The sequence below is a fragment of the Callithrix jacchus genome, chromosome 1, assembly GCF_049354715.1.
Source record: "Callithrix jacchus isolate 240 chromosome 1, calJac240_pri, whole genome shotgun sequence".
Taxonomy (NCBI): domain Eukaryota; kingdom Metazoa; phylum Chordata; class Mammalia; order Primates; family Cebidae; genus Callithrix; species Callithrix jacchus.
This window is the reverse complement of record NC_133502.1, coordinates 86,367,702-86,391,252: the sequence shown is the minus strand read 5'-3', so window position 1 is coordinate 86,391,252 and position 23,551 is coordinate 86,367,702. Positions and strand designations below refer to the sequence as shown.

At 44.8% G+C, this 23,551-nt stretch overlaps 1 protein-coding gene and 1 pseudogene across 4 annotated transcripts; one reads left to right on the top strand and one right to left on the bottom strand.

Annotated features, from left to right (window-relative positions):
• The first annotated feature begins 7,973 nt into the window (after positions 1-7,973).
• LOC100403005 (E3 ubiquitin-protein ligase SH3RF1-like) lies at positions 7,974-10,967 on the top strand (annotated as a pseudogene).
• A 4,388-nt stretch (positions 10,968-15,355) lies between these two features.
• Positions 15,356-21,268, bottom strand: LOC128931827 (endogenous retrovirus group FC1 Env polyprotein-like). Of its 4 annotated transcripts, XM_078348734.1 has the most exons (3): positions 17,993-21,268; positions 16,045-16,464; positions 15,356-15,950 (listed from the first exon to the last, which is right to left on the bottom strand). In XM_078348734.1, the coding sequence occupies exon 1, from the start codon at positions 20,089-20,091 to the stop codon at positions 19,495-19,497; it is 597 nt and encodes a 198-aa protein (XP_078204860.1). In that variant the 5' UTR covers positions 20,092-21,268; the 3' UTR covers positions 15,356-15,950; positions 16,045-16,464; positions 17,993-19,494. The 4 variants fall into 4 exon arrangements, with proteins under 4 accessions (XP_078204860.1, XP_078204869.1, XP_078204844.1 ...); XM_078348743.1 differs by lacking the exon at positions 16,045-16,464; XM_078348718.1 differs by lacking the exon at positions 17,993-21,268 and having other exon boundaries at positions 16,045-17,567.
• Positions 21,269-23,551: the final 2,283 nt, after the last annotated feature.

The following is a 23,551-nucleotide window of genomic DNA, read 5'->3' as shown; positions in this document are numbered from 1 at the left end:
CATTTGGAAGTATCTACAAAGGTTTATTCAGGATTAATGTCCAAGGCATGGTAGGCGCTGGTTAACCAGTGGCCTTTAATCTTGGCTATAGACTGAAATCACCTGGAAGGCTTTAAAATGCCAGTTTGTTCCATGGATAGACATTTGGATTCATCTGGGGTGGGACCTCAGCATCAGGATTTTTAAAAGCTCATGTAGTGATTCCAACGTGCCATCAGAACTACTAGCCTGAACATTTAAATGCCTAATTAACTTTAAGGTCTCTCATAGAAGATGTGCTAATTGTTTTATTCAGTAGCAAGAAATATTATTTTCTATTAGTCATTATATATTTATTGAGGATACAAAACTGAAGAGGATAGAAACAAGTGCATTCAGAATATTAAAATCAACATAGCTTCTTTTATTAAGCTTATATGGGTTAGTAAATAAATGGTATAATAGTGAAAATATTTTACAAAAAAATTATATCCAAGAAGAAAATATTTGCAAATATACCTAAACAATTTCTTGATATCCACTTTTTGTATAATATGGGTTAAGCATCCCTAATCTAAATATCAAGATCCAAAATGCTTAAAAATTCAAAACTTTTTGAGTGCTGACAAGACACCTCAAGTGGAAAATTTTACACCTGACCTCCCGTGACAGGTCACAGCTTTGCTTCATGCACAAAATAACTAAAAAATACTGTATAAAACTACCTTCAGATTATATGTACTAAGCAAATGTATAACATAAATGAATTTTGTGTTTAGACTTGGGTCCCATCCTCAGGATACCTAATTATGCATATGCAAATATTCCAAAATCCAAAAAAATCTGAAATCTGAAATACTTCTGATCAGAAAGTCACCAGCTGAGAGGGAGGATAGATAAGTGTCTAGGGTTGGAAGAGATTCACTGTGAAGTGATCATCTAAGACAGAGTGAATAGATGAGGGACAGGCTCACTCGAAGCTTGCGATCATGAATTTAAAGTGAAACCAATCCAATTCCTCGTAAGCTTTTCTACAGTCACATTCAGCTGCAACAAAATTAATTTTATAACAATTTAGCAACTTTAAAAATTAAAAAGCCAATATATAGCCTTTGCCAATTTACCTGGGACCCTTATGGAAGCCCGTATTCTACCATTCCTCCCAACTAAATAAACACTCCAGCCATGTTAAATTACTTTTGCCTTTTCAAAGAAGCAATGCTCTCCTTCGCCACTCCAGGATAATTGCCACTCATCCTTTAAAGCACTGTAGATACACACCTTTTTTTCTGAGCATATTCCTTGACCTCCCTTTTATGACAACTTTAGCACTCTCTCCTATCTTGGTGTAGGCAGCACTGCTTCATAATCACTTGGATGACAGGCAGTGTGACAGTGGCCATTGTTCACTGGGGTATCCCCAGTGCCTAGCACAGAACCTGCTATATAGTAGCAGCTAAATAAATACTGATTGCATGGATGACTGAGAAGAAAAATTAAACATATGGAATCCACACCATAAATCAGAGACTCTAAATATACAGTCCCCCCAAAACCCCCTAAGGATTTAGATGTCATACATTTTTTTAGATGAAGAAATGAGACTCAGTTATTCATGTAATTTTTTGAGGATCATGTAGCTAGTAAGTAGAGGATTCAGATCACACCTGTTTAAAACTTGTACTCTTTTCTTTCTTTCTTTTTTTTTTTTTTGAGACAGAGTCTTGCTCTGTCACCCAGGCTGGAGTGCAGTGGCTCAATTTGACTCATTGCAAGCTCTGCCTCTTGGGTTGAAGCCATTCTCCTGCCTCAGCCTCCCGAGTAGCTGGGATTACAAGCACCCAACATCACACCCAGCTGATTTTTGTATCTTTGGTATAGATGGGGTTTTACCATTTTGGCCAGGCTGGTCTGGTACTCTTGACCTCAGGTGATCCACCCATCTCAGTCTCCCAAAGTGCTAGGATTACAGGCATGAGCCACCTCGCCCAGCCAAAAAAACTGGTGCTCTTTTCAATACACCTTGCACCTTAGGGATGTGCCTACCAGAGTTCTGGATCATAACCCCGCCTGGTCACCATAAATAATTCATTCCTATTGGACACAGACATGAAAGTCTTATGTTACATTTTGTGATTGAGCAGTTTTCTTTTACAGCTTATTTACAAGTGAAAGAGAAAGGAAATGAGAAATAGCTTCAAAAAACAGCCAAAATTTTAATAATCATTAAATAAATCGACACAATTAAATACTCGTTTTACAGACCTTGAGAGAACCGTATAAAGATCTCAAAATTCAAAGATATTTTTCTCATCCTGTCCCCACATATCAAGATGAGGAAGACTGGAAAGGTATTACTTTACTATTAATTATTAATTTTATTCTTATTTGTATTAAAAATCCAAAGGAAAAATATTATGTGATTATCCCAAAAGATTACATTAAAGCATATTCCATAATTGACATTTCAAATTTAGAAGTTACTTTTAAAACTCATCAGTTAAGATCTGGAACATAAAAAACATTTGATAAAATTAAGGTTTCACTGATCCTCTGTCCCGGCAGCTCTAATCACAAGAGAATTTAAAAAAATATGTTCACGTAAAAACTTATAATAGTTCAAGGCACCTTTACTTCTAACATCCAAACATCCCAGCTGTCCATCAGTAAGAGAATGGGCTAACAAATGGTATACAATGGAACACTACTCAGCAATAAAAAGAAACCACTTTTTTTGGAGGGGAGGAGTCTTACTCTATTGCCCAAGCTGAAGTGCAGTGGTGCAATCTTGGCTCACTGGAACCTCCACCTCCCCCGAGGTTCAAGCGATTCTCCTGCCTCAGCCTCCCACGTAGCTGGGATTAGAGGTGCCTGCCACCATGCCAGGCTAATTTTTGTATTTTTAGAAAAAACATGTTGGCCAGGCTAGTCTCAAACTGCTGACCTCAGGTGATCCACCACCCTCGGCCTCCCAAAATGCTGGGATTACAGGCACGAGCCACTGTGTCTGGCCAAGAATGAACTTACTAATAAATGCAACAAGATAGCTGAATTGCAAATAATAGTATGTGGAGGGAAAGAAGCTTTAAACAAATGCCTACTTCCCTTCTTCCCTTCCTTTTCTTCGTTTATGTTTTTAACCCGACTTCATTTTGTTGGCTTCATTATTTTAAGCAATTTTTGCAGTGCTGAAAAATTTGCAGATACGTTTTTAGAAACAGTTAACTTCAAAATCCTAACGTACTACACAGGGAGAAAATGGGTAAAAACATGGATGGAAATAATCAGTTTATTTACATTTTCTGTTTATGTGATAAGTAATAATTTAGCTGAGGTTAACAATTCATGTAAATGATATAAAAGTCATTTACATAGTCTCTGTGGCTGCTTTCACAATACAAAGGCAGGGTGTTACCAGCAAGTGATGGGCTTGCTGCCTAATGTACCTGCAGCCCAATACCATGGCGCTGGCTTTTGAGGGAAAAAAAGCTCCATTGCAAGTGGACTGGCAAGGACACAGGAGGAAATGCTCCAATATATCACCTCGAGCTGGCGTTTGGGTTTTATAAGCAAAGGGTGATCAGGTGTGATCTGATGGAATTCTGCAATGAGATAATGCCAGGAGGGATGATCTGACCGGATCCCACCATGGGCTGATGCCAGAGATCCATTTGATTGGATCCTGGACCCTTCCATGCTGTGTCTGCTTCTTAATTCAGTCCCTGCTCCTTGGTCTTCTCCTCAGTCCAGGCACTTACGTTCCCCTTGTGGTTGCATACTTGGTTCATCTGGGCATGCTCATGTCACATGACCTTCAACCTGAGGCCTCATGGCAGCTGAAGGCCAACTCACAACTTCGTTGCATTAAAATTTAGCCAGCTTGGTCTGGTGCTGTTGCAGGTAGAGCAGTTGTGAGAGACTATGTAGCTCTCAAAGCTGAACATATTTACAGTGGTGTGCCCTTATCCTTATCCGTGGGAGATTCCTTCCAAGATCCTCAGCGGACACCTGAAATCTTCAGTAGTATGGAACTTCTTCAAACTTTACTGTGTTTGAAGTTAAATAATGAAGTTTGTAAATTAGGCACAGTAAGAGATTAACAGTAACTACTAATAAAATAGAACAATTCTAACAATAAGCCAGCATCACTATTCTTGTGTTTTGGTGGCATTATTATTTTATTTTGAGGTTGTTTTTTTTTTTTCTTGAGACAGAGTCTCACTCTGTCACCAGGCTAGAGTGCGGTGGCACAGTCTCAACTCACTGCAACCTCTGACTTTTTTTTTTTTTTTTTTTAGACGGAGTCTGGCACTTGTTGCCCAGGCTGGAGTGCAGTTGCACCATCTGGGCTCATGGCAACCTCCGCCTCCTGGATTCAAGTGATTCTCCTGCCTTGGCCTCTGGAGTAGCTGGGATTACAGGCATGTGCCACCATGCCAGGCCAATTTTTGTATTTTTAGTAGAGACGGGGATTCTCCATGTTGGCCAGGATGGTCTCAACCACCTCACCTCGTGATCCCAAAGTGCTGGGATTACAGGCATGAGCCACTGCACCTGGCCTTTTGGTGTCATTGTTAAGTAAAATGAGTGCTCCTTAAACACAGCACTGTGATACCATGTCAGTCAATCTGATAACCCAGAAAGCTACTAAGTGACTAATGCACAGGTAGCATATAAGGCACGGACATGCTAGACAAAGCAGTGATTCATGTCCCAGGAGGGACAGAGCAAGGTTTCATCACAGTACTCAAAACAGCATGTAATTTAAAACTTATAAATTATTTATTTCTAGAATTCTCCATTTAATATTTTCAGACCACAGTTGATCACATTTAACTGAAACCACGGAAGGTGACACCATGGATAAAGGGACCTACTCTATACCGTATCATCCATCACCTTACAGAAAATGTTCATTAATCCCTTTTGTAGACTAAGGGGTAATAAAGATTTCTCACCATATGAGATCGAATAATCTTTAAAAGTGTTAAGTTCTGGTTTATACTTTTAAGTTCTAAGTTCCCTCTATGACTGATCACCTGACTTTGGGTGAGTCACACAAGCTCTGAGTCCAGCTGTCCCCAGCCACTGAGATGCAGTACTAACAAGCACCGTATTCAGTTCTCAATGTGTCAAGTGTGCAGTGAGCATCTAAGGTCAAGAACATATTTCAATGATCATGACAGCTGGTGCTGAGAATATCATCAAAATATAAATAATTGCCTTGACAATGTAACTGAGAAGACTAATATATTTGAAACATGAGAAATGAACTCAAGACAGAACATAAATACATTTAATGACTAAGTCATGTTGTAAATTTTGGTGTATCCATATAGTGGAATATTTTAGCAGGCATTAAAAATCATGTTTTACAAAGAAATAAGTTTATGGTGGTTTGGTATTAAGATACGTAAATACTGTTTCAATTTCTGTAATGGCTGTGAGACATTCCCGTTTTATCTCCCTTCTTGGCAAACTATCTTTGTTTCAAATGACATGATCCTATATCTAGAAAACTCCCTCGTTTCATCCCAAAAGCTTCTTAAGCTGACAAGCAACTTCAGCAAAGTCTCAGGATACAAAATCAATGTGCAAAAATCACCAGCATTCCTATACACCAACAACAGGCAAGCCAAGAGCCAAATCATGAATGAACTCCTATTCAAAATTGTCACAAAAATAATAAAATACCTAGGAATACAGCTAGTCAGGGAGCTGAAAGACCAATACAAAGATAACTATAAAACACTGCTCAAAAAAAATCAGAGATGATACTAAAAAATGGAAAAACATTGTATGTTCATGGATAAGAGCAGTATCATGAAAATGGCCATACTGCCCAAAGCAATTTATAGATTCAATGCTATTCCCATTAACCTACCATTGACATTCTTCACAGAATTAGAAAAAACTATTTTAAAATTCACAGGGAGCCAAAAAAGAGCCCAGATAGCCATGACAATCCTGAGCAAAAAGCACAAAGTTAGGAGACATACACTACCCAACTTCAAACTATATGACAAGGCTACCAAAACAGCATGGTACTGGTACAAGAACAGACACGTAAACAGAGGGAACAAAAAAGATAACCCAGAACTAAGACTCTGCACTTACAGCCATGTAAGTTGTTCCACAAACCTGACAAGAACAAGCAATGGGAAAAGGATTCCCTATTTAATAAACGGTGCTGGGAGAACTCTGGCTGGCCGTATGCCGAAAATTGACCATATACAAAAATCAACTCAAGATGGATTAAAGACTTAAATGTAAAACCCAAAATTATAAAAGCCCTAAAAGCAAACCCAGTCAATACCATTCAGGATGCAGGCATGGGCAAAGATTTCATGAAAAAGAAGCCAAAAGCAATTACAATGAAAGCAAAAAATGACAAATGGGATTGAATTAAACTAAAGAGCTTCTGCACAGCGAAGGAAACTATCATCAGGTGAACAGACAAGCTACAGAATGGGAGAAAAATTTTGCAATCTATCCATCTGACAAAGGTCTAATATCCAGCATTTATAAGGAACTTAAACAAATCTACAGGAAAAAAACAAAAAACCCCATTAAAAAGTGGACATTCTTTTTCCTCCAGGAAACTGGAGTTTCTCTCTGGCACTTTTAATAATTTGTATTTTTCTTTGTAATCTGGTGTTTCATTAAAATGTATCAAGGTGTTGGAGTTTTTTTTTTTTCATACTCCTTGTAGATTTTTTTGCTTTCCTTCCTAGATTCATGTCCTTGGCCTGTTGTGACTCGGCTATATGAAAGAAGTCTGGCTCAGCCTTCTCTAGCATTTTATGTGTCCAAGGCCTACTTTTACTTTCCCCTGAACAGTTCTTAATACCCACACTCTGGGTAACCCCGGTCAGTTTCTGTTCCCCAGGCAACTCTATTTCTGGATTGCCTTCAGGGCTTCCTCGAGAGCTTCACATCTACTTAAAAGTAGACTCAGTACAATTTTCTGATATTTTGTAGAGCTACAAGGCTTTAGGAAAACCAGTTTGGCCAATTAACAGAACTGGAAGTGCCAGTTGGGTGGGATAACTATTACTGTCAATCATTTTATATAGAATGAAACAGTGGTGCGGAGAGATGTCATTGAATTATGCAAGGTCAAAGTGCCAACATATTTGAGACGTGGAATTTAAAGTCAGATGATCTGAAACCAACATTAATGTGTTCTTCAATACTTCAGTGAATACAATTACTGACAGCAAGGTGAGTAACCTAAAGCAAAAACAAGGGACTATTTTAATCCTCGGCTTTATTCTATAATATAGTTTGTGTTCTTGGAAATGTAAACTTGGTCTTTTAAATGACTTTTACTGCATGGTAAAACTGACAATCATATAGTATGTCATTTTATCCTGTGACTTAGAATGTCTGGTGGCTCATCACTCCACTCTTCTGGAGAGAGCACGTATGACAGTTTGAAACATTCAAAACGTGCTGTTCTTTGCAGTCAGGAAAGAACTTCAGGGCAGGACAGAAAGAAATCAGTCACGGTAACATTTCAGATATTGGTATTAGGCGGGAAGAGGAGTTATTTAGAGGCAGGACATACTTTCCGGTTTTGTTGAAATCACATCGTGTAAGAAGCTGCCTATTTCATTAATATATAAAGCTGGCCTTCCCTTACAGGTGGAGGCTACATTATCCCTGATTATGCTTCATTTTTAAAAAGTGAACTTGAGGAGAAAGACTCAGGGCTGTTTAACACACTTTCCTTAGTTTTAGTTTTATCAGAAGCATATTATTAACAAGTACTCTTTTTCAAAAAGACAAGATACAAACGAGTAGGAAAAAAATCCATTTTCTTATCTCATGATCGTTAAATTATTTAAGTCGGGGAGGCGGCGGCGCGGTGTGTGCGCGCGAGGGGGGCGGCAGAGAGGACTCTCTCCCGGCCGCTGCGGCGTCAGAGACACTGCGATCGGCGGGCGCGGCGGGGCCGCATCTGCATCAGCCACCGCCGCAGATGCGGGGCCGCGAACAAAGAGGAGGAGCCGAGGCGCGAGAGCAAAGTCTGAAATGGATGATATATGAATCATTTTAAGGGATGCACACGACTATGAACATTTCTGAAGCTTTTTTCTCAGTAAAGTAGATAAAGATGGCTGAATCAGCCTTGCTGGATTATTTGGAGTGTCCTGTGTGTCTAGAGCGCCTTGATGCTTCTGCAAAGGTCTTGCCTTGCCAGAAACGTTTGCAAGCGTTGTTTGTTGGGGATCGTGGGTTCTCGAAATGAACTCAGATGTCCCGAGTGCAGGACTCTCATTGGCTCGGGTGTCGAGGAGCTTCCCAGTAACATCTTGCTGGTTAGACTTCTGGATGGCATCAAGCAGAGGCCTTGGAAACCTAGTCCTGATGGGGGAAGTGGGACCAGCTGCACAAATGCATTAAGGTCTCAGAGCAGCACTGTGGCTAATTGTAACTCAAAAGATCTGCAGAGCTCCCAGGGTGGACAGCAGCCTCCGGTGCAAGCCTGGAGTCCCCCAGTGAGGCGTATATTTCAGTTACCATGTGCCAAAGCATTACACAACTACGAAGGCAAGGAGCCTGGAGACCTGAAATTCAGCAAAAGTGACATCATCATGTTGCGAAGACAAGTGAATGAAAATTTGTACCATGGGGAAGTCAATGGAATCCACGGCTTTCCCCCACCAACTTTGTGCAGATTATTAAACCATTACCTCAGCCCCCACCTCAGTGCAAAGCACTTTATGACTTTGAAGTGAAAGACAAGGAAGCAGACAAAGATTGCCTTCTGTTCGCAAAGGATGATGTTCTGACTGTGATCCGAAGAGTGGATGAAAACTGGGCTGAAGGAATGCTGTCAGACAAGACGGGAATATTTCCAGTTTCATATGTTGAGGCTCCTTACAGCCAGCCTGTGAAGGAAAGAGGACCCTACCCCTCCATGGTTCACTGCAGTTTTTTAGAGCTCTACATTTAACTCGGCTGCTAAGCAACTGATAGAATGGGATAAGCCTCCTGTGCCAGGAGTTGATGCAGGAGAATGTTCCTCGGCAGCAGCCCAGAGCAGCACTGCCCCAAAGCACTCCAACACCAAGGACACCAAAAAGCGGCCTTCCTTTACTTTCCTCATGATGGCCAACAAGTCCTCCCAGGCATTTCAGAACTGCCACTCCATGGAAAACAGTCCCCCTGTTCTCATCAGCTCCAGCAACCCCACTGCTGCTTCGCGGATCAGCGAGCTGTCTGGGCTTTCCTGCAGTGCCCCTTCTCAGGTTCATATAAGTACCACCGGGTTAATTGTGACCCCACCCCCAAGCAGCCCAGTGACAACTGGCCCCCCGTTTACTTTTCCATCGATGTTCCCTACCAAGCTGCCCTTGGAACTTTGAATCCTCCTCTTCCCCCACCCCCTCTCCTGGCTGCCACTGTCCTTGCCTCCACACCACCAGGCACTGCTGCAGCTGCCACTGCTGCTGCTGGAAAGGGACCAAGGTCCGTGGCAGGATCCACTGACCAGGTTGCACATTTACGGCCTCAGACTTGCCCCTGTGTGTATGTTGCTGTATATCCATAGTCCTCGGAAAGAGGATGAACTAGAGCTGAGAAAAGGGGAGATGTTTTTAGTGTTTGAGCCCTGCCAGGATGGCTGGTTCAAAGGGACATCCATGCATACCAGCAAGATAGGGGTTTTCCCTGGCAATTATGTGGCACTGGTCACAAGGGTGGTGACAAATGCTTCCCAAGCTAAAGTCCCAATGTCTACGGCTGGCCAGACAAGTCGGGGGGTGACCATGGTCAGTCCTTTCATGGCAGGAGGGCCTGCCCAGAAGCTCCAGGGAAATGATGTGGCTGGGAGTCCCAGTTTTGTCCCCACAGCTGTGGTATCGGCAGCTCACATCCAGACAAGTCCTCAGGCTGAGGTCTTGTTGCACATGACTGGGCAAATGACAGTCAACTAGGCCCGAAATGCTGTGAGGACAGTTGCCACGCACAGCCAGGAATTCCCCACAGCAGCAGTGACACCCATCCAGGTGCAGAATGCCACCGGCCTCGGTCCTGCATCTGTGGGCCTGCCCCATCATTTGCTGGCCTCTCCACAACCCGCGCCTCTGATGCCAGGCCCAGCTACGCACGCTGCTGCCATCAGTATCAGCCGAGCTGGTGCCCCTCTGGCCTGCGCAGCAGCTGCTCCACTGCCCTCCCCGAGCATCAGCAGTGTGTCTCTGGAGGCTGAATCCAGTGGCCGGATAGTGACCATTCTCCCTGGACTCCCCACATCTCCTGACACTGCTTCATCAGCTTGTGGGAACCATTCAGCAACCAAACCAGACAAGGGTAGCAAAAAAGAAAAAAAGGGTCTGTTGAAGTTGCTTTCTGGTGCCTCCACTTAACGGAAGCCCCGCTTGTCTCCTCCAGCATCGCCCACCCTGGAAGTGGAGCTGGGCAGTGCAGAGCTGCCTCTCCAAGGAGCTGTGGGGCCTGAACTGCCACCAGGATGTGGCCACGGCAGGGCGGGCTCCTGCCCTGTGGATGGGGACGGACCGGTCATGACTGCAGTGGCGGGAGTAGCCCTGGCCTAGGATGCTTTTCACAGGGAGGCAAGTTCCCTGGACTCTGCCGTCCCCATCGCTCCACCACCTCGCCAGGCCTGTTCCTCTCTGGGTCCTGTCTTAAATGAGTTGAGACCTGTTGTTTGTGAAAGGTACAGGGTGGTGGTTTCCTATCCTCCTCAGAGTGAGGCAGAACTTGAATTTAAAGAAGGAGATATTGTGTTTGTTCATAAAAAGCAAGAGGATGGCTGGTTCAAAGGCACATTACAACGTAATGGGAAAACTGGCCTCTTCCCAGGAAGCTTCGTGGAAAACATATGAGGAGACTGACACTGAGAAGGCTTAAAATCCCTTCACATGACAATATAGCACAAAGCAACTTAACAGAAAGAGCACATTTGTGGACTTCCAGATGGTCAGGAGATGGGCAAAGGATTGGTGCATGACTCCCATGCCCCAGCACAGTTCCCCCAGCCAGCAGAGTGAAGAAGGTGTTTGTGTGGGTTTTATCACTCTGGATTCGGAGGTATAAGGCATGCCTTGTACTGTCTGATTTACTACACAGAGAAACCTTTTTTTTTTTTAAGATATGTAACTAAAATGGACAATTGTTTACAAGGCTTAACTAATTTATTTGCTTTTTTAAACTTGAACTTTTCTTATAAGAGATACATTCTTTGGATTATAATTTTAAGAAATTATTAATTTATGAAATGATAGCTAAGGAGAAGCTGGATTATCTCCTGTTGAGAGCAAGAGATTCATTTTGACATAGAATGAATGCATCTTCCCCTCCCCTCCTCCCTGCTACCACTATATTTTTGGGGTTATGTTTTGCTTCTTTAAGCTAGAAATGCCAGTTCTCTAATTTGGTTTTCTTCTTTGGGAAACCAGACATACAAATGAGTATCAATTAGGGCCTGGGGTAGAGAGAAACTTGAGATAAGAGAAGTTAGTGATTCCCTGTCTTTCTAGTTTGGTTAGAATCACCCTAGAGATCTGGTCCTCAATTTAATTGTGTGGATTTTTAATTTTCCTAGAATGAAATCACTGAAACGATGAGAAAGAACACAACACAACCCTTGAAAAAAAATGTATTCAGAAATATGTTTAGTTTTATAGCAGAAGTAGCTCAATTGATTGGTTGGAAAGTAGGGGAAATTTAAGTCGAACTCACTGTCTGAGAATGGCAATGAAGCATCATTTCCCATTTTACCCCAACTGATCTGCATGCCCAGGCCACAAGTGAAACATTTGTGAGATAGTGGTGGTAAGTGTTCGGTCAAAGGCTATAAGAAACACTGTGAAAAGTTCATATTCATCTGTTGCGATTCTTTCCTCATGTCTTGCATGTGTTACTGGATTCCCACAGTGATATAGACTGTGCATGGTGTGTATATTTCATTGCGATTTCCTGTTAAGGTGAGTTTGTACTCAGAATCGACCAATTCAGGGGCTGTAAAAATCGACAGTGTTCTCTATCCCAAAGCCACTGCTGACCCAGTTCTCTTGAGTGCACTCGCTCCCTCTCTGGCTAAGGCATCCATTAGCCACTACCCAAGTCATTAGTGAAAATGCTCTTTTATGTCCTCCCAGCAGGCATCAAGGATGAGTTAACCAGGAGACTGCTCCTGTTACTGTGGAGCTCTGGAAGGCTTGGTGGGAGCGCATGTGCCCACACCTTACAATTGTGGCAGGACCCAGCTGAGCCTGTCTTTTTATATCCATTCTTTGATGTCATTGGCCTCTCCCACCGATTTCATTATGGTGCCATGCAATCATGGATCTGGGTAATCTGGAAAACAAAAGGAGGGAAGACAGCCTGGTAGTGAGTAAGATCCTTACCACAGTTTTCTTATGGGAAATGGATAATAAACCCTTTCATCTTTTTTTTTCTTTTAAGAATTAAAACTGGGAAATAAAAACATGAACTGAAAAGTCTTCTTGCAATGGCAAGAGGTTTCATGGTCTTAAAGATACATTATATGGTTGAAAATGAAATCATTCCTAAATTAACCTTTAAAAAAAAATTGAACACTGTATATTATGTTCCTGTGTGTTGAATTTTTAAAGAATACTTTACTTGGATATTCATGTAATATATAAGGGTTTGGTGAAATGAACTTTAGTTAGGAAAAAAGCTGACATCAGCTTTCATCTGTGTAAGTTGACACCAATGTGTCATAATATTCTTTATTTTGGGAAATTAGTGTATTTTATAAATATTTTAAAAAGAAAAAGACTACCACAGGTTACAATAATTTTTTTACCTGTCTTTTCTCCATATTTTAAGCTATGTGATTGAAGTATCTCTGTTCATAGTTTCCTGGTATAAAGTTGGTTAAAATTTCATCTGTTCATAGATCATTAGGTAATATAATGTGTGGGTTTTCTATTGGTTTTCTGGAGAGAGTAGAGGGAGATTTTGTAACAAGGGCTTGTTACACAGTGATATGGTAATGATAAAATTGCAATTTATCATTCCTTTTCATGTGAATAATTTGAGGACTGGTAAAAGGTTTCAAGATTAAAATTTGATGTTCAACCAAAAAAGCAAAAAAAAAGAGTTGACAGGCATAAATTCAAGGACTTTTCTCTCTCAATTGCTTATTATTAAAAATTTTGTAGTAGCAAATGTTCACAAATTAAGGGCTTTCAGGAATGTCTTTTTAAACTAAAAACTTCAAAATTAATGATATTGCAAATATTTAAAATAATAATATTTCTGGATTGCAGAGGAAATACAAACTCCCAATTAATCATACCAAATATATTTTACTTTTTTCACTTCTGGTAAAAAAAAAATTCAGATTTATACTTTGTATCTTTCTGTGAGTGTTTTAGAGAATATCACACAAAGAGAGAAGATCATTCCCTAATAAGATATTTGGGATCCAACAGAATAAATGTCTATATCTTAATTTAAAATTTTTACTATAATTATTTATATCTTTTCCTAAAAGGGAAAATCGCTTAGTCTAATTTTTGAGATTAATATTTAGAATAATTGCTAAACTAAATAGTAGACTTTAAAAAGCCTTGCTCATAAAATTCTTAGATTTATTTTACTTTACAGCAGTGATGATGGTAATTAACAAAAATTCTTAACTGTAACAAATTCATTCTGGTAGATTTTGGTGCCTAAATGAAAGTATATTCTAACTATGCCTAATTATTTAACTTAAATAATTTTTGAGATTAACATTTAGAATAATCGCTAAACTAAATAGTAGACTTTAAAAAGCCTTGCTCCTAAAATTCTTATAGATTTATTTTATTTTACAGCAGTTACGATGGTAAGTAACAAACTCTTAGCTGTAACAAATTCATTCTGGTAGATTTTCATCCCTAAAGGAAAGTATCTTCTAACTATATCTAATTATTTAACTTAAATAGTCTGTCAGATAAAATTCAATGAAAAACTGAAGAAAAAAGATGACTGAGCCTATTAAAATTATATGTAAAGTTTGTGCACAGTATATAAAACTAAATTAATGGGCTAACAAAATAATACTTCATACTTCATATAGTATTTTGGGGAAACTCTTTCTCCAAGAGGAGAAAAAACAGCCAAATAGGAAAGAGTATGAGGTCTTAATCGAGTGTGTCTCTTCCCTTGGCTTGCGTGGGAAAACTGTAGATGGGAATCCTAGGATCAGATTTAGGATACTGATCTGATGTCAATGACATAAGTCAGCATAGCCAGCAAGCTAATGCTTCCAGATAAAGAGAAAGAAAAAATTCTCTTAGATAAGAAAAAACAACAGGCTGCTCTCAAAACCAGTGCTGTAATCACTACTGAGCTAATTAGTATGAGATTCAAAGCCAAGCCACCGTGGAAAGGCCAGAAGAGACAAAAGTCAACAAAAATGGTCACTGAAGACAGAGTCAAAGTGTGTGGCTGACAGATGGTGCTGAAAGTCCCTGAGAGATGAGGATGACTTCAGATAAGAGTGATTGAGGGGGCCGGGCACGGTGGCTCACGCCTGTAATCCCAGCACTTTGGGAGGCCAAGGTGCGTAGATCACGAGGTCAAGAGATCGAGACCATCCTGGTCAACATGGTGAAACCCCATCTCTACTAAAAATACAAAAATTAGCTGGGCATGGTGGCACACCTGTAGTCCCAGCTACTCAGGAGGCTGAGGCAGGAGAATTGTCTGAACCCAGGAGGCGGAGGTTGCAGTGAACCGAGATCGCGCCATTGCACTCCAGCCTGGGTAACAAGCGCGAAACTCCGTCTCAAAAAAAAAAAAAAAAAAGAGTGGTTGAGGGAAGATACTTAGTCATTGACAAAGCACAATGGCAAGGGTCAGTAAAAAGATCAATAACAGAAGGAAACAGCTGCCACATTAATCTTTTTTATTTTTATTTTTTTTGAGACGGAGTTTCGCGCTTGTTACCCAGGCTAGAGTAAGTACAATGGCACCATCTTGGCTCACCGCAACCTCCGCGTCCTGGGTTCAGGTAATTCTCCTGCCTCAGCCTCCTGAGTAGCTGGGATTACAGGCGCGCACCACCATGCCCAGCTAATTTTTTGTATTTTTAATAGACACGGGGTTTCACCATGTTGACCAGGATGGTCTCGATCTCTTGACCTTGTGATCCACTCGCCTCGGCCTCCCAAAGTGGTGGGATTACAGGCTTGAGCCACCGCGCCCAGCCCCACATTAATCATTCTTAATGTCAAGGCTGACATTAACTCAGTGATGGAGTTGGCCTTTTTTTTTTTTTTTTTTTTAACAATAGTTTAGTGCAGAAAACTCTAAATGGAGCTTGTATATTGTGCGACCCCCTTGTAGACCCCTGTCCGGTACCCGACCCCAAATAACAGCTCGAGGGTTGGAAGCCGAGTTCAGGTTTATTGGGACCAGCGGGCAGGCCAGGAAAGGAAGGAGATCGGGGCTGGTTGCGACTGCGCAGCTGGGGTAGGAGGGTTTTATAGGGGGGTGGACGGGGCGTGGACACAGGGCTGGCGGAGTGTCGTAGGAGCTTAGGATAGGCTGTCTGTCTCTGGGCAGACTGCTGAGGTGGCTCAGAGGGTTACGTGTCGGTTCAGGATAGGCCGAGGCTTGGCGGGCTTTCCTGCTGCGATGATTGGCTGCTTGTAGTTGTTGGGCAGAACAGAGCAGGCTTGGCGGGCTTTTCTCAGGGCAGCAGGAAGCCTGGGGGGAGGGTGGGGGCAAGAAACCTGGGGGAAAGATGGCGGGACTTTCTACCGAACATTCCCGACTCCTTAAAAAGGAAAAGGGCGGCGGAATCGATCTGGCTACTTCCTGCTGACAAGGGTCGACGGGGGGCTCTGAAGAGGTCTCTTTTCTTAAGGAGCCTGGATGTTCAGGGAGAGGTCTGTTTCTTGCACTCGTTCAGGGTGGGGTTGGAGCAGCATCTGGTGGATGGTGACTCGAGTCAGTTCTTGAAAGCGCCGCTGTATGAACTATAGAAAGCAAGGAGCAATAAGTAAGATTAGGCAAACGGCTACTAGGGGCCCAAGCAATGGGGACAAGAGGGTATACATAAAGGAAGACCACCACGCTGTGGCTTCAGCCGAGAACTTCTGACTCTGCAGGCTAGTTTTGAGTTTCTGGAGGCTCTCGATTCGGGTTTCTACTAGGCCGGATTCATTGATTAGTAACAGCACTCTTCTTGTAGGAAGATACAGGTCCCTCCTCGTTCAGCAGTGAGCAGGTCTAGGGCTCTTCGGTTCCGCAAGGCAACTTGGGCAACTGAGGTGATCTGTCGTTGGAGTGATGCTAAAGACTCAGTAGAGTCATCAATAGCCGCTTGGAGTTGTGAGGTCAGTTGGGCTATGGCCAGGTGAGAGTGGACTAGTGCCCCTCCCCCTAATCCTGCTGCAAGTGCTGAACCAGCAAGGGAGACTCCAATGGCAATGGGTAGGAAGGCAGCTCGTCGGGTGCGGCGATGGGGAGCTTGCAGCATCTGGAATTCGGCTGAAGAATATATAGTGAGTCGAGGGACTAGGGTTACTGGGAGGCATAAAAGAGATGAGGAAAGGCCAATGTAGAGAGTTTTTGTTAAGGTCCTGTTACACCAGAAAAATGTTCCTCGTGGGGCTGTTATATTAGTGGTTACCAGTATAGTTCTGTTACAGCTAGGGAAGTTTCGGCCTAGGGAATAGCACACAGGTAGCTGTTCAAAATCAGGTGGAGTGTAGAGATCGACTTCCCTGACGGGGGAGAAGGAAGAAGTTGAGGCTGAAAGGTTGAGAGGGATGGGGTAAGGGACTGCAATGAAGGGAGTCTGTCCTAAGAAGGCACACATGAGGCATGAAGTTAGGTCAGTTAGTCCTGAGACGTTAGCTAACTTGATTCCTTCTTGGAGAAAAGTTAACCAGGAAAACGGAGACGAATGTGGTTGCAATTGGTCATTCAGAGATTTTTCTTGTAGGCTAATATCAGAGTGGACTTGGTGGACTGCACGTACGTATGCCCGCCAGATGTACAGATGGGAAGAGGGATATTTGGTATCTTTGTGGTCATACACGGCAGCTTTCTGGGGGCTTTTCCACCGGTTGTCCCAGGGGTCAGGTATGAGAATGGAATACCGTGTAGAACCGATAATGGTGTTTCCTTCTCCGTCTATGTCTGGGATGATTTTGAGCTGAGATCGGGCAGGTACTGTGGACTTGACGGCTATATGTAGTCGACAGTTCATCCAAGTACATCCCATGCAGGAGCGCCAAGGAGTATTATTGCATGCTCCTGATGGTTGGTCATGGTTGAAGCACATGAGGGGTATATCAGTATGGATGTTATGGAATTTGGTGAAGTTCAGATATATGGCCCTTTGGCATCCGGCTGCGGGGCAGTCGGAAGTTGCAAGAAGATGGTTGTGGCTGTATGGAGGGGTATTACAGATGAAGGTGGTTTTGGTATAGTTTTCAGTTAGGAAGAATCTCCATCTGTAGGGGGTGTGGCTGCTAGGCCCTGGTAAGTTTGACAGATAAAGGGCCAGTAGGAACAGCCTTCCAGCATAAGGAGGGTCCATGAGGGGCCTTTTTTACCCGAGACAGGTGGACCCAAGATGGGATTTCAGCAACTCTTATAGCTGATGGAGTGGTAAGGAGGATTGTGTATGGTCCTTCCCACTTGGGGGTGAGGGGCTTTGGGGAGAGGGACCTGATAAGAACTGAGTCCCCGGGGGAGACTTTCTGTGTATTTCCAGATGGCTGGGTGGGTTGGGGAAGAGAAGCGTTGGCGTGTTCTCGGAGAAGGCTGCGAAGGAGAGTAAAGTAGGGGAGGTAGCTGTCTAGAGGAGTGGTCTCTGGTGGTGGGGGAGTTGAAAGTAGGAAGGGGTGACCGTACAGCAGCTCAAACGGGCTAAGCTGTGATGGGCCCCGGGGGCTTGCTCTCAACCTGGTGAGGGCGATAGGAAGCAAGGTTACCCAGGATTGGCGGAGCTCAAGTATGAGCTTGGTCAGATGCTCCTTTATTAGGCCATTGGCCCATTCCACCTTACCAGAGGACTGAGGATGGTAGGCGGCGTGTAGCTTCCACTGAATTCCTAGAGAGGTAGAAACGGCATTAGTGACTTTGAAGATAAAGGCTGGGCCGTTGTCTGACTGTATGGTAGCCGGGAGTCCAAAGCGTGGGATGATGTCTTGAATGAGATGAGTGGCTACTGTCCCGGCAGACTCAGAGGCTGTGGGGTAAGCTTCAATCCAGCCTGAAAAAGTGTCAACAATGGTTAGCAGATACCGGTACTGTTTATGCTTTGGCATATGGGTGAAATCAATTAGCCAGTCTTGGCCAGGTAGGAACCCGTGTAGCTGATAAAGCTGGCGCCGAGGATGACAGGAACCCTGGGAATTAGTTTTCGCGCAGACAGTACATGAGGACTGGACTTCCTGTATGGTACTGAGGAGATGGTGAGGGTGAAAAGTGGGTTGAGGAATCGGTATAAGGCTTTAGGCCCAATGTGGAGTGAATTATGGATGTCTTGGATTATCTGGTACCTTTGCTTTTCAGGGAGGATGAGGAGGTTATGCTTGAAGGCCGAGTCATCCTTGAACCGTACCCCGGGGGTAGACTGGAGGGTCTGGAATTCTGAGGCAGAGTATTGAGGGCTAGGAGAAAGAGGCTGTGTGGGCTGGCGGTGGGGAAGGTTATGACGGCCTTCAGCTTTGAAAGGATGTCTCACCCCAGAAGGGGAACTGGGCAGGTGGGGATTACTAAAAAGAGTGGGTGAATGGAGTGGAGTTATATGAGCACATGAGTGGTGGGGTTTGGTAGGGGATACTCGGGGTCCCATCGATTCCCATAACCAAGACCTGGGAAGGGGTAAGACGGCCAGAATAAGAAGGAAGAGCGGAGGAGGTAGCCCCCATGTCTTGTGACCCTAGGCTCGGCAAGGGTAACCGGAGTCGGAAAGCCAGGGCCCCACTAGTTGTCTAGCAGCCCTAATAGCCTGGAGAATGGAGTTCCCTCGGAGGTCGGCTCCTGGAAAGCAGGCTCCTCCCTACTGAGGGTGACTGCCGGCTGAGTAACGCCAGTGTGTCTGTTTTGAGGAACCGGCACCCTGGGGAAGCTGGGGCAGTCTGACTTCCAGTGTCCCGGGAGCTGACAGATAGGGCAAGGCTTAGTTGGTGGCCGTGGTTGTGGATAGGCTCAGGACCAGTGTCCTTCCTTTCCACATTTAAAACATGCTCCCGGAGGGGCATGGGTTTCGGCCTTGGGCTTCTGGTTCCCTGCCGGCCTTAGAGCCGCCACTAGGGCTTGGGTCTGGAGGGCAGCCTTCTGCTTCATGTGAGTTTGGCGGGCAGCATCAGCCGCATCTTCCCTGGCACTGAATACTTTAAAGGCCATTTTTACCAGGTCTTGGATGGGAATCTCTGGCCCCTCTTCTGCTTTCTTTAGTTTCTTTCTTATGTCGGGTGCTGATTGGGAGATAAAATGGGAGCCTAATACAGTGGCCCCGTTTTGAGGGGCTGGATCTAGTCGAGTATACCGGACTAGGGCTTCTTACAAGCGAGCGAGAAAGAGGGCGGGGTTCTCATCAGGTAGTTGGGTGATTTCTCTCAGTTTATCATAGTTTACAACTTTGTTAGATACAGCATCCATTCCCCTGAGGAGGTATCTAATCATGCTGTCCCTCTTGGGTATATCAGACCCTCGATTAGCCTGATAGTCCCATTGGGGGTCTTCACCTGGGATTGCTTCGGGGCCTAGGGGGATCTGGTTATCGATAGCATGGTCTTTATCTGCTTGGTTTCTGGCTGCAGCGAGGATGCGCTCGTGCTCCTCCACTGTGAGGGTGGAGGAACAGATAATGCGAATATCATGCCAAGTGAGGCTGTAGGCTTGAGTGAGGTATTGGAATTCCTTAATATAGGTGGACGGGTCGGCTGAGAAGGATCCTAAACGTTTCTCAATTTGGGACAGGTCTTGGAGTGAGAAAGGAACATGGACCCTGATTAAACCTTCTGCGCCTGCTACTTCTCGGAGTGGGGCCAGGATAGCTGGCTGGTGGGAGCGGGTGTGGGCCGCCACTGGATAGGCGAGAGGAAGTGCGGCCTCTGAGGGAGGGGGCTCGGAGGGAGTAGAGGGAGAGCGAGGCATGGCCTCCGAGGTAGGAGGTGCAGAGGGAGCAGAGGAAGAGTGTGCTGTTGATGGCGACTGGTTGCTGAGATTGGCAGGAGAGGATAGATGTTCAGGCAGATCCTCCGGTGAGGAGTAGGGAGGGGGAGAGGTAGTGGACTTCTGGAGTGGGAACAAAGCGGGAAGACATGTGGTCAGGCATCTCTTCCTTTAGAGTATAGGGAGGTGGCTTGGTTGGGGAGGTAGGAGTCTGTGGTGGGGGAGTTCGGGCTAAAAGAACTTGGTGAGTGGAGCAAGAAGAGCAGAGGTCAGGATGGGAACGCAGGTCCCAAAAAGCCTGAACATAAGGCACTTCCTTATCTTTGCCAGTTCGGCGGCAGAAGTTATCTAGGTCGCGGAGCACAGTTAAATCGAAAGTGCCGGTGGGAGGCCAATGCGACCTGTTATCGAGCTGATACTGGGGCCAGGCCACCTGGGAGAGGAAGACAAGCTTTTTCCGTCTAAGGGTTTTGGGAGTAGCCCAAGCGGGTAAAGTCGAGAAGTAAACAACCTAGTGGGGCGTTTTTAGGAATTTTGGACTCCACGTTCCCCATGATGCGTGCGGCAAAGGGTTCCTGCCAGCCGAGGGCGGTCTCGGAACAGTATCCGAGCTCGGAACAGTATCCGAGTGGGCTGGGGTAGTGTGGGGGGAGGCGTCCCTCCAACCCACCAGCTTCCCCAGAGGAAGGTGGATAGGAAGGACCAGAGAAGGCGTCCCCTGTCTGATCATTCCTATTTAATGGTTTTGGATTGGGTGGGTCAGAGAAGGCGTCCCTTGTCTGCCGACCCAAGGCTCCTGGAGCCTGGTTGGGGGATCCTGCTCGGGCCGGCCGGCGCTTGGCGAGGGATCCGTGGATTGGGACTGAGAGGAAGGGCCTTTGCCACACGCACCATGGAAGGAGAAGGTAAGAAACAGGACTTACCTGGTCTGGAGTGCTGAGGCCGAATTGGAGGAGGGCTGGGGAGGTCGCTGGAGGGAGGGGGTCGCTAGGGGGGCTAGCAACCCTCCGTCCCGGGTTTCGGCACCATATGTGTGACCCCCTTGTAGACCCCTGCCCGGTTCCTGACCCCAAATAACAGCTCGAGGGTTGGAAGCCGAGTTCAGGTTTATTGGGACCAGCGGGCAGGCCAGGAAAGGAAGGAGATCGGGGCTGGTTGCGACTGCGCAGCTGGGGTAGGAGGGTTTTATAGGGGGGTGGACGGGGCGTGGACACAGGGCTGGCGGAGTGTCGTAGGAGCTTAGGATAGGCTGTCTGTCTCTGGGCAGACTGCTGAGGTGGCTCAGAGGGTTACGTGTCGGTTCAGGATAGGCCGAGGCTTGGCGGGCTTTCCTGCTGCGATGATTGGCTGCTTGTTGTTGCTGGGCAGAACAGAGCAGGCTTGGCGGGCTTTTCTCAGGGCAGCAGGAAGCCTGGGGGGAGGGTGGGGGCAAGAAACCTGGGGGAAAGATGGCGGGACTTTCTACCAAACATATATGAAGTACTGAAATGGGAAGCCTGGCTGTTTGTATACCTTTCAGTAATAGACACTGAATATTAAAACAGTGGCCAAACCACGTACGACAATGGAACTCTGACCCACAACTACTGCAGCAACTGGCTTGGGAAGGCAAACTACAGTCTCTGCAGCAGCCAGTTCAGGAATGCAAGCCACAAATTCTGCAGCAATTTGCCCAAAACAATCAGAGGTTGGTCAATGACTGCCAACGTCGCTAAGATAACCCCTGCCTCCAGTTTAGTACTAATCAACGAAAGCCAAATACTCTCCCCAACCTGTCCCATCAGATGCCATGCTTCTGCTTAGCCTGCCTCCAGCCTCTCCATGCCCATAGCCTCCTACCAAAGCCTTGTTCTTTCTTGTTCTTTTTCTCTGTAAAGCTTTCCCATTCTCCCAGCATTTGAGTCTCTGCCAAATATAAATGACAATGACTGTCTCCCTTTCTCTAGCAAGCAAGAAATAAATAGCTTTTGTTCTCATTAAGTTGTCTCGTTTATTTCTGTAATTGTGGGGGGGGGGGCGATGGAGTTTTGCTCTGTCACCCGGGCTGGAGTGCAGTGGTGTGATCTTGGCTCACCACAACCTCCACCTCCCAGGTTCATGTGATTCTCCTGCCTCAGCCTCCAGAGTACCTGGGTCTACAGGCACGCACCACCATGCCCAGCTAATTTTCTTGTATTTTCAGTAGAGACAGCATTTCACCATGTTGGCCAGGATGGTCTCAAACTCCTGACTTCAGGTGATCCAACCGCCTTGACCTCCCAAAGTGCTGGGATTACCGGCATGAGCCACCACGCCTAGCCTGTATTTCTGTAATTTTCCTGGAAGCTCCACCGAGACACATTCTTAACTACTCATTACCGTGGACTTTGGACCCTGATCAGGTGCAGTATCTATGAAGGCCTCTTGCACCTTGCTTCTTGAGTCCTTTCAAGTCTGTGTTGACACAGCAAGTCTGTGGGAGAATGGAATTGGGCTTCAACTCTGTTCTCTGTATTCACTTTCAACTTCGTACTTAGATTTTGCTACCAATTCCCATTTGTTTGGCATCCTTGGAAGATTATGGCCATTCCTTTTCATTCCTGTTTGCTCTCTTTTGTGCTTCTGTTTTGTGAGATATGTCTAAAGCATTGTTTGTTGGCAGAAGAATCACAGTGTAGAACAGGCATTGCTCCTCTAAGAGTGTCTCAGCTCGCCCCACAACTGATGAGCTACAACCCTTAGCAAACCAGCATCCATCTGGACAGACTTTCCTGTCAGTAAAAATGGGATGAGGTTCTTTTGTCTATCTATCTTTTTTTTTTTTTTTTTTGGGGTCCTGAGAGGTTGGATTTGATCCAGGGGTAACATTCTGGATTTCCATCTGTCTGTGAGCACAAGTTGTCAATTCTGCATTTGGAGGCTGCCAACTCTCAGGTTGGGGACCTAAAACATAAAGTGCATAAATATTACTTTCAACGGACTGTTACCAGCTCTCATGGAATTTTCTGAGTGTAAATCCGCTCTTCCTCCAGGAAAACTTCCCATTTCTTAGGTGTACCCTTGCTATGATCCCAGCACTTGCGTCCATCTCTATACCAAAAATGATTCAGGCCTTCAGTGGTCACTCTGGAGAACATTGGACTTGAAGAAAATTGTTCATATGAAAAACATGTTAGAAAAGAAAGAGAGTAATATTTCTCTGGGCCAATGGCATCAGTTTTTGATTGGTACAAAAGTTTTCAAATAAAATTCTGAATCAGACATTGCTCTGCTAAAATATTTTTTGGCTAAAACTAATAAACAGTATGACAAACTTGACAGCAAACTAACTCATTTGCCCAGGAACTCTTCCCCCAGCTTCTCCTCCAGTTGACTTCAGCTCTGCAACTCTTCCTCATCCCCCATCCTCCTTTCACACCTCATTGATGCCTCCCTCTTCTTCCAGACACCCTTCCCTCTCCCA

What these genes read in the sequence shown, in the direction of transcription:
- LOC128931827 (XM_078348718.1), bottom strand. Translation starts at nt 17,521, where the DNA reads ATGGACCCTCCTTATGCTGGAAGGCTGTTCCTACTGGCCCTTTATCTG.